Raw genomic sequence first — 16400 nt, 5'->3', positions numbered from 1 at the left:
CCACCCCTGTCCATTCCACTGTATGTCCTAATTGTTATGAAGATTTTCCTAACATCTGTGCCCCTAGTTCTGCCTTCTGGGGAGAAGCAGAATGAGGTGAATCCTTCTGCCCCAAGTTAGCCCTCTTTAGGTCCTCCACAGCCCACCCCACCGCAGGTCTTCTCTTGTCCAGCATAATGTCCCCAGTTATTGATCTTCAAGTGGATGGACTGGAGGCTCTTCTGATCTTGGTCACTGTTGTTCAATCATGTCCAACTCTTTGTGACACCATTTGGGATTTCTTGGCAGATACTGGAGTGGTTTGCCATTTCCTTCTCCAGCTTATTTTACAGATGAGGAAACAGAGGCAAACCAGGTTATATGACTTGCCCAGAGTCATGCAGCTAGTCTAAGGCCAGATTTGAACTGAAGAGTCTTCCTGACTCTAGCCCCAGCACTCTATCCATTGTCCCACCTAGTTACCCAGTGGAGAGGGACTTGAACCCTGGACCCGCAGATTAAAAGTCTAAGGCTTTACCAACTAAGCTATCCCAGCATCCTTCTACCACCTTATAGCCCTCTACGGGTGCTTGAAGACAACTGTCATGTGTCATTCCCCCAACCTCCCACCTGCAGTCTTCTCCAGTATAAGCAAAGGAAGTAAATTACTTCCTTTTTTGATCCTCATTTGGGATGGACTTGAGGCTCCTCTGATCCTAGTCATTACTCTAGCTAATTAATGTCCTTCCCAAACATAACCCAGTACTCCAGCTGCAATCTGACCAGGGATACATTCCTAATGCCAGCCAGACTTCTTGAAATTGCAGTACACTGGTCATGAAGGGGTCTGGGTAAGAAAGGAAGCCTTTCCTGATCTCTCTTAATGCTAGTGCCTTCCCTCTGTTGATTATCTCCAGTTTGTTTGCATCTTCTGCCTTGAGAGCAGGGATTGCCTTCTACTTTTCAGCTTAGCACATTGCCTCCTGCGCCACAGAGGTACGTGCCTTGTATGTGGATGCTCGATAAATAAATGGATGCACTTACACCTGCATAATATATTCTCTCCAGAAGCAGAAGGTGGGGGGGGCGGTGTTAGTTACCACTGTTCAAGGCAGTATGTGACATCTCTGTTTCTATTCATTCTGGACACTGTGGCTGCTCAGTTTCCCCACCTGTTCTTGTTACTTACGGTCATAGATTAGAGCTGGGAAGGACCTCAGAAGTCATCTAGTCTAACCCTTCTATTTTACAAATAAGGAAACTGAGTCCCAGGGAGATGTAGTAACACCTTGCCTAAAGCCATAGTTAGTTAAGTGGCAGAGCCAAGATTGAATGTCAGGTCCTCCAGTGCCCTTCCCACTGCACCAGGACGCTGCTTTCGGTTCAAGGTTATGTTACTGCAGCTCCCCAGAGGTGCTTCGTCTCTAGGCCGACACTAAGAGAACTCAGGAAGAAGTTAGACACACGTATACAACACAGCAGAGGGTAAGACATTTGACTTTTTAATTTCTTTAGTGGCAGACAGACAGACAGACAAATACTTTACTTAGAACAAGTGAGCCTGGCAGATGGCTATTAGAAAACAAAGTTATATGGTGTTCTGACATCTTGGTGATGGACAACAGAGATACTCAGCCCCTCACTCTCTTCCCTTCAGCTTCCACAGTTCACCCTACCTTATCACGTGAATGCTAGAGCACAGCCAAAGATTATCTGCTGGGAGAATCCTCTGGAACATCTCTGCCCTGCTTCCTTTTTAATCTGCCAAATGATTAAAGGAATCTACAGTGATGAGTCATAGCGGTCACTTCATACAACTGTGATTGACAGTTCTCCCATGAGAGGCTACTTGACTACTCTAGTAAAATGAATCTTAGTCTTCTCTTGATGTAGAGGAAAGAATGTTATACTTGGAATCAGGGAAACAGGCTGAATTCCACCCTGGATACTTACCAGCTATGTGACTGTTTGACTTCTCTGAGATACAGTTTCGCCATCTATAAAATGAGGATGGTAATAATCATATTGCCTACTTCATCAAGGTGATCATGGAATGTTAGAAGTGAAATGGGCTTCAGAATCACCTACTCTAACCCCATTGTTTTAGAGATGAATAAATAAAGAGGCGAAGTGATTTGTCTTTTGGAGGTGATGCAGCTGATAAATGATAGAGCCAGGACTCAAACCCGTCTTCTGATTCCAAACCCAACATTATCTCCATTACCCTTTGCTTTCGGTTCCAGCCAAAATCTCTGGTCTTAGCTGGGGCTCCCTGAGCATTTTAAAGCATTGGCCTGGGTTTTATATCCCATGATCCCAAACTATTGTCAGTAAGGTGCCCCTTCTACTGTATCCATGCTGCCTAAGTTAACATGCATTCGCTAGACAGAAAGTCCAGGGAAACAGTGCTATTAAGAAAAAATGCTTCCGATCTTTTCAACATAGTGAGTCTATAAAGACATTTTTCTACAGTGATGGGTGGAGATGATAGGATAACACTAATAAAATTCTCAGGAACATATGTCACAAATGGCTGCCATGATTCCCTTCTTTTCCAAGCTGGAGCTCTCAGATTCAAGTTTAAGGAGTCATGAACCAGGAAATAATGGGCCCTGGAAAACCTAGGGTCATGCAATTCAAGCCAATTCAAGAACCTCTTATGTGCTAGTCACCAGAACTATCACTGGGGATACAGAAAAAAAAAATAAACATCCTTTAACCTCAGGGAGCTTACATTCTAATGGAATGTAAGTAGTTGTGGGTATATTTACCTCAGCCCTAGGAAGGTGTTGGTTTTAGCCCCTGACTCACAGAATAGAACAGAAGGGCTTCAGTGTTGCCAACAGCTATTCAAGAAACTATTCTGGAAAAGGTAAAAGCCTGGAATTGCGCCAGCTCAGCAGTGAGAAAGGTCCTTAGAACACTTTCTTACTCCAGTTTTCTGGAGAGGATACCAACACAGACAAAGCTTCTGCTTTCCTTTTGGCAAACAACTGTCTAAGCAGGCCATTAAGGCTCCAGGGAGGACCTTTTTGCCTCATCCAGGTCTATCAGTGTCCAGCTAGTGAATCTAAATCCTCAAAATCAAGAGCACTATTCTAGGCCCATAGGTAGCTTAGTATTAGACAGAAACACTAGTTAACTAGAAATATGAATTATGGATGTTTTACAAGGTTCCTCTCCTAGATCAGACATTCTAGATGAATGAACTAGACATGTCAGTGGAAGATGAGCCAAATGGCTTGCCTTCCTTCCCTTTGGTAAGATGTTTGTTCCCGAAACATCCCTTAGGAAGTTCTTTCAACAGGACTGTTTAACCAAGAAGAAATGTGTGACAGGGAAGAAAAAGTCTATGACCTTTGGGGCTCAAGTCAGAACAACCAAAACACATAGTTTGGCTTGAATTGCAAATGGCCATGGAAACTCTTGGCCTTTCCTCTTTGGAAAGAGAGTCTGGTCTCTTTCTCATTGCAGATGACTTTATTCCAGTCCCTAGCAGATCAGACTGTGTTAGGACAAGGGCTGGTGTTTGGAGAGAGCTCCCTGAATAAGAGATCCTATTCACAGAGTGTTTTATACACATTACCTCACTTGACATACTTTGTAGTTGGAAGGTTTGTTGTTGTTATTTGTCCTTTCTCGAAGAGGACCATGACATCAGGAATTCAGGAAGGCGATGCCAGGACTTGCAAGTGAATTGGATTTAAGTGAGGGAGGACTGTGCAAAGTCACCAGCCTCACTCTCTCCTCTGGAGCCATCTGGTTCCAGTGGCAAGACGTAAATCAGGACGACTGGAGATGGCCCAGATGCAGTGGGAAACCTTGGCCCTTTTAAGCTAAGGTCTTTCCCAGGTCTCAGTTTGACTGAGGCAATGCCCACTCAGTGATCAGGGCAAAGAATGGCCTCTTTTACCTACTCAAAGAAAAAAAAATCAGTCTGGGAGGGGAAGACCCTCGGGGTTTCTGGCCAAAACAGAAACAATGGCTATTTGCACTCCTGTAATAAATACACTCCCTGGCCACTGAGCCATGAGAATCCACACTGTGACCAGGTGAGGCTTGGGCTGGGACCTGTTGTTGGCCAGTCAACGAGAGCCGGAGTGATTTAGGTGGAGGGGAACACAAGAGGTGGAGGTGGACAGTGTTTTGTTTGGTGGTTGTTTTTACAAACATTTAAAAAGATATTTGTGCTACTTCCTTGCAAAGAAAACAAAACCTCCCTTTTTTTTTAATGGCAAGGAAAGAGACTCTTCTTCCTAGCACTGCTGGAGCTTAAGGTCTCTTAGTTCAGTACATTGAAAGCTGTAAACACGAGCAGATGTTGACTCCCCACTTCATGCCTGCACCCTCTAGGGGAGTATAGCCAGTTAGCACTCTCACTTTCCATCTCTTTCTCGCCCCATTCCCATCTCTGGCTTTCTCACAAGCCCTCATTCCTAGGAGGCTGCTTCCTCGATCAGTCACCAACTTGCCCTAGAATTGGCAAGAAAGAGACATCATCAGTGTTTCTTGGTTAGCTCATCTCTCACACTGAAGGACATCCTGCTAGACGTCAGATCAAACTTCTCTACGCATTGATGCTGGTCCCCCATATGTCACCACAAAATGGCGGGTGTGTTTTACATCTGACAGTATTCTTTTCTGGTGTTTCCTGGGATTTAGCCAGATAAAAGCAGTTCCTAGTTAAATGAGATGGTTAGTGCTGAAGGGCCATGCTACTGTGAGAAGGCCCCTGTTTTGGGGGTTCTCTTTCACATAAATCCTTATGGTTAAGTCCCATTCTTTTTTTTTTTTCTTGACAGAATCCTCTACTTCATACTCAGATGGGCTAAGGCATTCCGACCCCCTTTTGTTAGTTTTCGAGGATGGAAAGGCCTCACCCCAATCCTTACATTTTCCACAGTGTGACAAGGAGGAGAAAAGGGGTTAAATATAATAAGAACTCACAACTATACAGTGTTTTCCTCACAACAACCCTGTGAGGTAGGTCTTGTATAGGTAGTGTAAATATTACTATCCCCATTATCCACCGAGGCTCAGAAAGGTAAAGCTGTTTGCCAGTGGCCACAGTGTGTCAGTGCTGGGATTTGAACCCAGATCTTTCTTAGTCTAAGTCCTACATTCTTTGTACTACACTAAAGCATGAACCTCCAACACTTTTTATAATCATGGACTATTAGAGCTAACAGGGATCTGTATCAGATTATCTCATTGTATAGATGAGGGAAACGGAGCCTCAGGGAGGGGGTGACTCGCCCAAGGTCACACAGAGTTGATAAGTGGCAGAACTGGGACTAGATCCCCGGTCTCCTGGCTTCTGGTCTAGTGCTCCACCATAGCGTGCAGTGGGCATCTGTAAGTGCCGGTGGGGGGAGGCGAGAACTACTGTGTGAGCATTCTAAATGGAGGACTCAGAAGCACATGGCACAGTGCCCACGTGCAGAGCAGTCATTAACGCTGTGGGAAGAGGATGGAGAAGATCTCACAGGTTGTTGTTCTGACCATCTTCTGGGTCTTTGGCGTGTGCCAGCTTCTCATTGTGTTCCCTTCTTACCCTTCAGATGAAAAGAAGAAAAGGTTTAAGCCTTGAAAGGAAGGAAATGTATGAGTGAAAAACCAAACAAACCAACGTTACTGATTTAAGGATCAATCAGTAATGCCTGTGCTTTCTTCACCAGTGAGTGGCAGACGGCAGAAGTATTAATCTTCCTTAAAGCCCTACTTCTTCACTCCAGCTGGTAAATTTAGAAATACTCGTTCTGCGAGGAGTTCTGGCTGAGACATTTATCAAATTTACTAGGCCATGCCTTTTCTAGGAGTGACTTACTTTTCTCTGTTGAAAATAATGAATTCCTTCTGGACTGATTCAAGGTGCTCCTGAAGAAGGCAAACCTGCTAGGTGGAAATAAGAAAAGAAAGGTTAGCAGACAGGCTCACAATGGATCAACAGATATCTCCCAAGTGCTTATAATGTACTCAGTAGCATCGGACGATCAGTCCTAAGGCTTAGAGTCAGAAGGGCCCGTAGAGATCCAACACCCTTATTTGGCAGAGGAGGAAACTGAAACCCAAAAAGGGTCAGTAACTCACCCAAGGTCATTCGGGAGTAAATATCAGTCAGAATTTGAATTCAAGACCTCTACTTTGGCCAAAGATGATAAATTTAGAAAGTATTTATGGGGAAAAGACAATGGGTACCCACCTCTGCGCCTCTGTGTCCTCAGAAACAGGAAGACCTGGGTTCAGGCACCACCTCTGACATATTGGACAAATCACTGAAACCCTCAGTGCTCTAGGCAGCCCTCAGTAGTTGTAGACAAGGTACCAACCTGCCCTGGTAGAGGGAGCTTCCTCACCTGGGGGTTCTCTCTACCAATAAAGTCTCGGGTCTAGTCCCTATTTATATAACCTTCATTTGACAGAAGAGAAAACTGAGGTTCAGAGAGAAAACTGACTTGCCCCTCAGTCACATAAGCAGGTAGTAAGTGGCAGTGTGGGATTCACACTCAGCATCTCTGAGTGTTCTTTGCACTATTCCATACTACCTTTTCCTTAGCCCTAACCTAAACTATGATCACATCTACTTAAGTATTAGGAGAGCATGAAGCATGTTTTTCCCCCCCAGTTATCAAACTGAATGGCTGATTTGGGTAGGAAGGTCCAACTCTGTAAGATCCTGGCCCTGTCCTTCCCTGTCCCCTCCATAGTCCCCAAGAGCAGCCAAGGCAGCTGCATCAAAGAGAGGTAACAGAGAACCTGGCAGAGGGCAGTACCAGTAAGGGGACTGAGATCAGCACCATACACACTGCCATCTGGCAAAGGAAAGGGGAGCAATTCTCTTCAGGCCAGTAAAGAAATCACCACCTCTCCAGCCTGAGCCAGAAAGACTTGTTTGGGTAGCTGGCGGCCCTGGGCTGAAGTCAGAAATGATCAATGCCTTGGAGGAAAATGGGTGTGAAATGAGGCCCCCAGAGGCAGCATGTGAGGGTCTCTCCTGCAGGTCACGAGCCCACCACCCACTTCCTATCTCACGGTGAAAGGTGCAGATGTTCTACTGAGTGGCCCAGAATAATCTCTGTCTCCTCCAGGATCACATTTAATTCCATCTGACTGTTCACTCCAACCACTGTGACATTCATTCATCAGGGACTCTTAAATGTACTTTGGCACAAGTGAACAGGCTGTTAGCTATGTCCGACTGTGTTATTGTACAAAGTACCTGCTCGAAAGAACTTAACCTTGAGAAGTGGTCAACAAACATGGAGCCCGGGAGGAATGAGAGCAAAAGTTTTGAATGTTTACCAGAAAAGTTTCCCCTAAATTACTTTTGGGACTTAAGTTATCTGTTAGAGAAAGTTTGTTTGAGAAGTTATCTCTTGTCAACTTCTTATCCCTAAATGTGTGTGTGTGTGTGTGTGTATGTATATGTATATACATATACATGTATGTGTGTGTGTATATACAGAGAGAGAGAGAGATCTTTTGTTTTTATATCATCTTCATTTCTCTTCTCTTCCCAACACAGGGGTTGTAAATGTGGTATGCTTTCTAGGAAAGACTAGAAATGAGAAAAAAAAGCTGTTCAGCAAAACTAATCAAAACTTCAACTGAGTCTGACAGTATATGCAATGTTACACACCCTTAGGCCTCCACTTCTGCAAAGGGAAGTCTGTCCTCTCCTCTCTCATTTAATATCTAGTAACAAGTACAAAAGGGAGATCTTTCATGCCCACTGATTTTCCAAACTCAGAAGGCAGTCAGAATGCAACTAAAACAGAATTCCAGAGACAAAAGGTTGCACTCACTAGCCTGTCAAAATGTGATTTAGTTAAAAGGGCAGTGGGGATTACACGGAGCAGAGAAGGTAGTATAGAAGTAGGGCTCTCAGGAGCTCTTGGCAGAGGCAGCAAAAAAAGGCTCTTAGAGCTATTGTAGGAGACTTGTGAAGGGTCAAAACAGAAATATGAGTATTCAGAAGAAAAGGAAAAGGGAATGTAGGTAAGAAAGAGGCCAGGTAGACTTTACAAGAAAGGAAAAAGGGAGGAAAAATGGAAAACAGCATGATGCAGTGGGAATAGTACTAGATTTGGGTTCAAATCCTGTCTGCTACTTATTACTCATGTGATTTTGGACAAATCACACCTCTCTGCTTCTCAGTTTCCTCATCTATAGACAGAGGTGGCTAGGTGGCACAGTGAATGGAGCACTGGGCCTGGAATCGGGAAGTCCTGAGTTCAAACCTGGCCTCAGACATTTCTTAGCACAGGGCAAGTCACTTAACTTCTGCCTGCCTCAGTTTCTTCAACCAAAATGGGAGATAATATCACTGGCTTCCCGGAGCTGTTGTATGAATCAAATAGATAATATCTGTAAAGTACTTAGCACAGTGCCTGATAATTGTTGCCTCCCTCCCTATACAATAGAGAGGAAGGAGAGTGGGGAAGAGAGTAGAAAGACTTCTATCAAGTTCTAAATCTAGGATCCGATGAACAAAGGAAATACAAATGAAGCGATCTAATGAGAGTAAAAGGAAAAATGTGGTTGAAGAAATTACTACATTGTACTAACCAAGCCAGGGAGTGATGATTTGACACCTGGAAATGAAGAGGACCTGAGATACATTACATGAAGCTTCTATCAATCTGGTGATATCTAGTCCAAGTAGAAAGACTGATGATCAAAGATCAATCCAGATCAATCCAGACAGAAGACCTGGATTAAAAGTTTACCTTTGCCCTTGGCTACTTGTCTGACTTTAGCCTCCCTGGGCCTCAGTTTCCTCACTTGTAAAATAGGGGGGTCGTGTTGGATGAAATGACTCCTGCAGTCCCTTCTCACTAAATCTGTTACTGTGATCTGAGTTTCAGAGAGAAAGTATGTGGAGGTGAGGGAGAAGAAAGAGATGGTTTGGAATAGAGAGCAAAGGGTTTGAGCTGTGCTGTCCTCAATGGGCAGAAGGAGTTGAGTGGGATCCTATAACTTTTTAAAATATGAATTTTTAAAAATAGTCAAAGTCCAGACAGAAGCAGAGTATGGGAATTGTTCTAACTGCAAAAAAATGATAAAGCCATTTGCAGTGGGGGAGGGGAGGGAAGAAGGGGGAAAGATGTCTGGTAATAAAGTTTATTTTAAATTAATTTTTACTTGATCTTATTTATTATTCCTTGCAACCCTACAGCCTAAAGAGACATAGTGGAAGAAATCCCAGGGATTACAGGATAAAGAGGGTAATAATAACCCACAGGTATCCAGTTCTTCTTTAATGTAAGACAATATGTACATGAGGATTATTAAGTTACCAATCTCAGTTAGTGCAGTTTTAAACTTATTAAACTTTTGGGACCCCTTGTATTTGATGTGGGGTCACTGATCATTGTTTTCACATATCTTTTTCATTTACAATACAGGCTCTCCATTTCAGATTCAGATTTCACAACAGATGGGGAGTCTCGGTGGAGGGGAGGGAGATGCTTCCAAGGCATCCACTTAACAAGTGTTTGTCTGGCCTCTGCCAGGCCCCAGGCTCCTTGTGCTGATCGGGGAATACAAAGATGAAGCAGAAGACAGAGTCTCTGCCATCAAGGAGCTTGGAGAGACAAACACAACCCAGAGTTAAGCGACAGCATCAGGCAGTGTGGGATTATGGATCACGGGGATAGCAAGACCCTAAAATATGTTTGCTTTGCTTTTTTCTTTTTGGGGGGGGGGGAAGCAATTGGGGTTAAGCGACTTGCCCAGAGTCACACAGCTAGCGAGTATTATATGTCTGAGGCCGCATTTGAACTCAGGTCCTCCTGACTTCAGGGCTGGTGCTCTATCCACTGCACTATCTGTCTGCCCCTAAAATATGTTTGCTAAAAAAAGTCTTTGTGTGAGTGTTATAAAATATTCAGGCCGCCCCAACAGGTCATAAAGGAGGCTGACCTTGAAAAATTTTCTTTTAAAAACAAGAATAGAACAACAGTATCCTTTTAATTAAGAGGGCTTTTTCACACACACACACACACACACACACACACACACACGAAGGTGATGTGAGAGCATTTTTTTTCCTTAATGAGGGCACCTAATGATTGAAAAGTCTCATTTTTTTTTACTCTTTCTTAACAGAAGAATTTAGTCAAAGGCACTTTCTTAATGTACTAATGTACTGAAAAAAAAAGCCCTTTGTGTGTAATAGGGATCTTTGACGTACGGCAGCCTGATGCAGCGGGGAGACTACTTCCAGTTTTTCCTCCATATAGCTTATTTGTACCCAGTCATTTGCGTGTTTGGTCATGAGCTCCTTGACAGGGGCTGTCTTTTGCCCCATGCGTGGCACAGTACTTGACACATTCACTGAATGATTGACCTAAAGTCAGAAGAGAACTGAGTTTGATGTCTATCTCTGAAATTATTAGCTAGGATAACCCTGGGCCAGTCATCTTGTCTGAGCCTCAGTATCTCCATTGGAGGGAGATGAGGTGGTGTGGCGGACAGAGCTCTGGCCTCGTCATCAGGAAGACTTATCTTTATGAGTTCAAATCCTGCCTCAGATACCTACTAGCTGTGTGACCCTGGGCAAGTCACTGAACTGTTTGCCTCAGTTTCCTCATCTGTAAAATGAGCTGGAGAAGGAAATGGCAAACCATGCCAGTATCTTTGCCAAGAAAACCTCCAATGGGGTCAGGAAGAGTTGGACACAACTGAAATGACTCAACAACAACAAAAATCCCCATCAGAAAAATGAGGATTAGGGTAACCTAGAGTACCTGCCTCAGCAGGGGGCAGTTGTGAGGGTCAGACGAAGAATATATGTAAAGTGTTTTGTAAATCATAAACATTCTATAAAAATAAACTATATTATTATTATTGGAAAGAATATTAAGCTTGGAGTCACACATTTAAATTCCAGCTCTGCCACTTGCTAACGGAGTAATTTTAGGCAATCACTTTCCCTGTCTCATTTCTGTTTCTTCCTCTAAAATCAAGGTGCTGATGGAGATGACCTGATGGTCCTGTCTACCCTGACACTCTGTGATTCTGTGAAACTGCAAACAAGGGCAGCCAAGATGGTGGAGTAAAAGCAGTGATGTGCTTGAGCTCCCCCCCAACCCCTCCAAATACCTGTAAAAAATGGCTCTCAACAAATTCCAGAGCGGCAGAACCACAAAAAGACAGAGTGAACCAAACTTCTAGCCCCAGACAACCTGAAGGGTTGATTAGAAAGGTCTATTGTGCTGGGCTGGGAGAGAAACACAGTTCAGCGTGGGTGTGCAGGCAACAACTGGGCCTCAGGGAACTTGAAGCAGGCCTCAGGGGACTGAATCATGGGCAGCTGTGGCAGTTTCCAGACTTCTCAACCCACAAATGCCAAAGATAACTTAGAAGGTCAGTAGGAAAAGTCTATGATCGTGGTGAGAGAGAAGCTGGGTCCCAGCCCTAGTCCAGATACAGTCCTAGGGTGGCGGATGCTTCTGGAGCTTCAAGGCCACAGAATGAGGGGGAATTGAGTGGCTGATTAGAAGGGGTTGCAGGGATCTCTTTGCTGGCTGAGGCAGGATTCTTTTGCCTTGCCTGTGCTTGGATCTGGGTCACAGTTCTGGGTGGTGATCCTGGGGTGAGGAGGAGTGCTGGCATGGTGGAGCTTGTGGTGGAGAAGGAGTCCTCCTGACAGTTCCAAGGCAGAAAAGAATGCTTGTGGTCACTCATAGACCAGAGCACAGGCCAGAAAAGGATTAAACACCTTGCCCTTGATCATACCACCTTGGAAGAACTGACAACTTACACATCCCTAGAAGTATCTCTGAAAACAGCTCCACAAAACCTCTGAAGCTTGGGACAGTACATTCTCCACACTGGAAGCAGACCCTCTACCTTAACAAAGAGTTTAAAACTCAAGTAATTGGCTGGGAACATGAGCAAGCTGTGCAAAAAAACCAACCAAACAAACAAAAAAACCCACAAAAAACCTCAGACCATAGAATCTTTCTTTGGTGACAAAGAAGATCAAAACATACACCCAGAGGAAGACAACAAAGTCAAAGCTCCTACATCCAGAGCCTCCACGAAAAATATGAATCAGTCCTAGGCCATGGAAGAGCTCAAAAAGGATTTTGAGAAGCAAGTAAGGGAAGTAGAAGAAAAACTGGGAAAAGAAATGAGATTGATGCAAGAAAATCATGAAAAACAAGTCAACAGCTTGCTAAAGGAGATGCAAAAAATACTTAAGAAAATAACACCTTAAAAAATAGCCTAACCCAAATGGCAAAAGAGGTCCAAAAAGCCAATGAGGAGAAGAATGCCTTCAAAAGCAGAACTGGCCAAAGGGAAAAGGAAGTACAAAAGCTCACTGAAGAAAATACTTCCTTAAAAATTAGAATGGAGCAATTGGAAGCTAGAGACTTTATGAGAAATCAAGACATTGTAAAGCAAAACCAGAAGAATGAAAAAATAGAAGACAATGTGGAATATCTCATTGGAAAAAACAACTGACCTGGAAAATAGATCCAGGAGAGATCATTTACAAATTATTGGACTACCTGAAAGCCATGATCAAAAAAAGAGCCTAGACATCATCTTTCAAGAAATTATTAAGGAAAACTGCCCTGATATTCTAGAACCAGAGAGTAAAATAGAAATGGAAAGAATCTACCGATCACCTCCTGAGAGAGATCCCCAAAGGAAAACTGCTAGGAATATTGTAGCCAAATTCTAGAATTCCCAAGTCAAGGAGAAAATATTGCAAGCAGCAAGAAAGAAACAATTCAAGTATTGTGGAAACACAATCAGGATAACACAAGATTTAGCAGCTTCTACATTAAGGGACTGGAAGACTTGGGATATTCTGGAGAGCAAAGGAGATAGGATTACAACCAAGAATACACCTAGCAAAACTGAGTATAATCCTTCAGGGGGAAAAAAAAGGACATTCTGTGAAATAGAGGACTTTCAAGCATTCTTGATGAAAAGACCAGAGCTGAATAGAAAATTTGACTTTCAAATACAAGACTCAGAGAAGCATGAAGAGGTAAACAGGAAAGAGAAATCATAAGGGACTTATTAAGGTTGAACTGTTTACATTCCTACATGGAAAGATGATATTTATAACTCATGAGACTAGATGCTTCTGAGGAGGGACAGGGTCAAAAGAGAGAATAGAATAAACCGGGGTGAGGGGATTCTTGGGATAGGATGAAGGGAAATATACTTAGTTTTCCACAGCATGACTACCATGGAAGTGTTTTGCATGACTACACAAGTATAACCTATATCGAGTTGCTTGCCTTCTCAATGAGGGTGGGTGGGGAGGGAGGAAGGGAGAAAATTTGGAACCCAAAGTTTTAAAACACATGTTAAAAAAATTGTTTTCACATGCAACTAGGAAATAAGATATACAGGCAATAGGGTATAGAAATCTATCTTGCCCTACAGGAAAATAGAAGAGGAAGGGGATAACAGAAGGTGGGGTAGATAGAAGGGAGGGCAGATTAGGGGAAAGAGTATTCAGAATGCATGCTGTCTTCGGGTTGGGGTGGGATGAGATGGGTAGAAAATTTAGAACTCAAAATCTTGTGGAAGTGAATGTTGAAAACTAAAAATAAACAAATTAATGAATCTTAAAAAAATTATAAATGAAGCCTGTTTTCTTATGACTGATATCTCCCATTTCTAGAGAACTTTGAGGTTTGCAAAGTACTTCCCACACAGTATCTTATTTGAATCTCACCAGTAACCCTCTGAGACAGGTATGCCAGGTACCTCTATCTCTACTTTATGGACCAGGAAATTGAGGCTCAGAGAAGTAATGAGACTTACCCAATTGATTTGAATGAAAAAAGAATCATGTTGAGGATGCCTATTGTAATTGTGTGGAGGGGGCCTGGAGGGAGCAGGGAGAAGGTAAACTATTCTAGCATGGTCAGAGTTCCTTAGACAGGGATTCTTTCCCCTGTAGCTGAGGGTGAAGGTTCAAAGGTTGGGTATCAGGAGACAGCTGGATGCCACTAAAATATTCATGCTTGGGTTGCTGGCCTCCTTTCCACATGCATGGCTTAAATCCAAACTCTCCTGTTAAGTGTTGGGTCTTTTTTTTTTCTTACTTCTTCTTCTTCTTCTTCTTTTATTTAAAGAAAATGTGATTCTTAAGCAGTGGAGAATGAGGCCAGAGCTCAGCACAGGGAGTTTTAATCCTTCTCATGTGAGGCTGGTGGCCAAAGGCAAACCTTAAGATTCTTGTTTCAAATGTTAAATTCAGTTCTAGGAAAGTGGCCCCATTGACTGAAACCCAGTGGGGCACAGAAGATGGGGAATAGCATAGGACAGATTAAATCCTGGCTTTCTGACCCTGGCATATGTGTATCTTCTATGATTGTTGTCCTTCATTCTCGAAGAGGACCAAAATGATGTCACTGTGTTACAGTCAAGTTACAGTACATCTGACTGTGGCTGATCAGACCAATACGAGTGCAGAATGTTCTACCACAGGTTGGCACGAATAGTCCATGGGAAAACAGGGGTGGATTCTCTAAATTTGGACATCTCCTGTTTCTTTTGAGCTGCTTCAATTCTGCTTTACTCATAGAGCACTGCACCTTCTCTGATGAGGGCACGCCATACTGGGTGGTCCTGTGCTAGTGTCTCCCTTGTCATACAATCAATTCCAAAGTTCTTAAAAGAGACCTTGAGAGTGATCTTGCATCGCTTCTTCTGACCACCATGTGAACGCTTGCCTTGTGTAAGTTTCCCATAAAATTTTAGGCAAGTGTACATTGGCCAGAACTAGCTCAGTGTTTGGGAGGTTCCAAAGAAAAGTGTGGGAGAAATGAGATATTAGACTGCCTAACAAACGGAAGGTCTACAGAGCTGTTGTGCTAACCTCATTGTTGTACGTCTGTAAACCTGGACAATATACCAGTGCCATGCCAGGAAAATGAATCGCTTCTGTTTGAATTATCTTCAGAAAATTCTGAAGATCACCTGGCAGGATAAGGTACCAGACATTAAGGTCCTTTCTTGAACTAAACTGCCAAGCATTCAGACTCTACTGTATTTCCCACATATGAGAACTGGCTACCTCTTCCCACCTCCCACCTGCGTTCATTTTTTTCTTTGGAAAGCACAGACCCCTTTACATTCTTTAAAATTTGCTGAAGACCCAAAGAGCTTTCATGTAAGTGGGTTATATCTAGGGATATGCTGGTAAATGTTTAACAATCAAATCCCCCCTCAGAATGTAAGTGACACACTTTTACATTTAATCTGCCTTATTAACATTTTCTTCATCACTTTCTTAAGTCTAGACAATCAGTATAACAATAAATCAAGCCCTGATTTGTAGCATTTGCCAATTTCCAGGATGTAAATACTCCCACTGAATATTTAACAATCAGCTCCCCAGCCAGTTTGAGCTGGACCTAGTAACACAGGGGTGTACGTGTGTTACAGGAGGTGTTGTGAGGATCAAATGAGACAGCATAAATGAAGATATTTTGAAAAATATAAAGCACGATGCAATTTTAAGGGGCTATTTTTAATTTATCCCCTCTTGTTACTTCTGTTATTTCTTATTATGGAACTTTTGTAGGGCTTTTGTAGCATTCAGAAGTTACTTTTTATATGTCTGCCTTATATCTTCCTTAAACCATGTACTTTTCAAGGGTAGGTACTATGTCATCTCAAATGAATTACAGGAATGTTTATTTAAGTGCCTTAGGCTTTATGAAAGGCATGGTGGTAAGCCCTGGGAATACAAAGGCAAAAATAAAGCTCCTTGTCTGTCCTTCAGGAATTTACATTTTCCTGAGGAGAGTATTGATATGCATAGACAAGTAAATAAACATTAATTTGAGGCAGGAGACTGGAGTGAGTCTAGGCAAGTTCTGTGGAAGAGATGAGATCTGAGCTGAGCCTTGAAGAAAGATAAGAATTTGAGGAGGTAAAGATAGAGAGAGAGTCCATTCCTGGTGTGGGGAACAGAAGTGGGGGATGAAATGATAAGTTCGGGGAATAGCTTATAGCTACTTCTGTTGAAGTGTAAAGAGAGTAATAGGAAGTAAATCTGGAAAGGTAGCTTGGAGCCAGGTTGTAGAGGGCCTTAAAAGCCAGGCAGCAGAACTTGCATTTTGACCTAGAAACAATATGGTGCCACCGAAGGTTTTTGAGGAGGGTAGTGATATGGTTGGACTAGTGCCTTAGGAAGATAATGTAGCTGGGCAGCTAAGTGGTGCAGTGGATAGAACACTGGAAGACCTGAGTTCAAATCCAGCCTCAGACGTTTACTAGCTGTCTGACCCAAGGCAAGTCCCTTAACTTCTGTTTGTCTCAGTTTCCGCATCTCTAAAATGGGGATAATAATAGCACCTAGCTCCCAGGGTTGTTGTGAGGATCAAATGAGACAATAATTGTAAAGTGCTTAGCACAGTGCCTGGCATGCTATAAAT

General features: G+C 43.0%; 1 protein-coding gene across 1 annotated transcript in view; it reads right to left on the bottom strand.

Annotated features, from left to right (window-relative positions):
- The window catches only part of STK32A (serine/threonine kinase 32A), a 166246-nt gene continuing 149846 nt past the window's right edge, over nucleotides 1-16400 (bottom strand). The window contains exons 12-13 of the mRNA XM_020964198.2: nucleotides 5807-5874; nucleotides 1-5534 (exon numbers count right to left, since the gene is read on the bottom strand). Of these exons, the coding sequence (XP_020819857.1) occupies nucleotides 5462-5534; nucleotides 5807-5874 (141 nt within the window). The 3' untranslated portion in view covers nucleotides 1-5461. The remainder of the gene's footprint in view (nucleotides 5535-5806; nucleotides 5875-16400) is intronic.

The sequence above is a fragment of the Phascolarctos cinereus genome, unplaced genomic scaffold, assembly GCF_003287225.1.
Source record: "Phascolarctos cinereus isolate Bilbo 61053 unplaced genomic scaffold, phaCin_HiC Scaffold_2;HRSCAF=192, whole genome shotgun sequence".
Classification (NCBI taxonomy): Eukaryota; Metazoa; Chordata; class Mammalia; order Diprotodontia; family Phascolarctidae; genus Phascolarctos; species Phascolarctos cinereus.
This window is presented reverse-complemented; position numbering and strand designations above follow the sequence as displayed.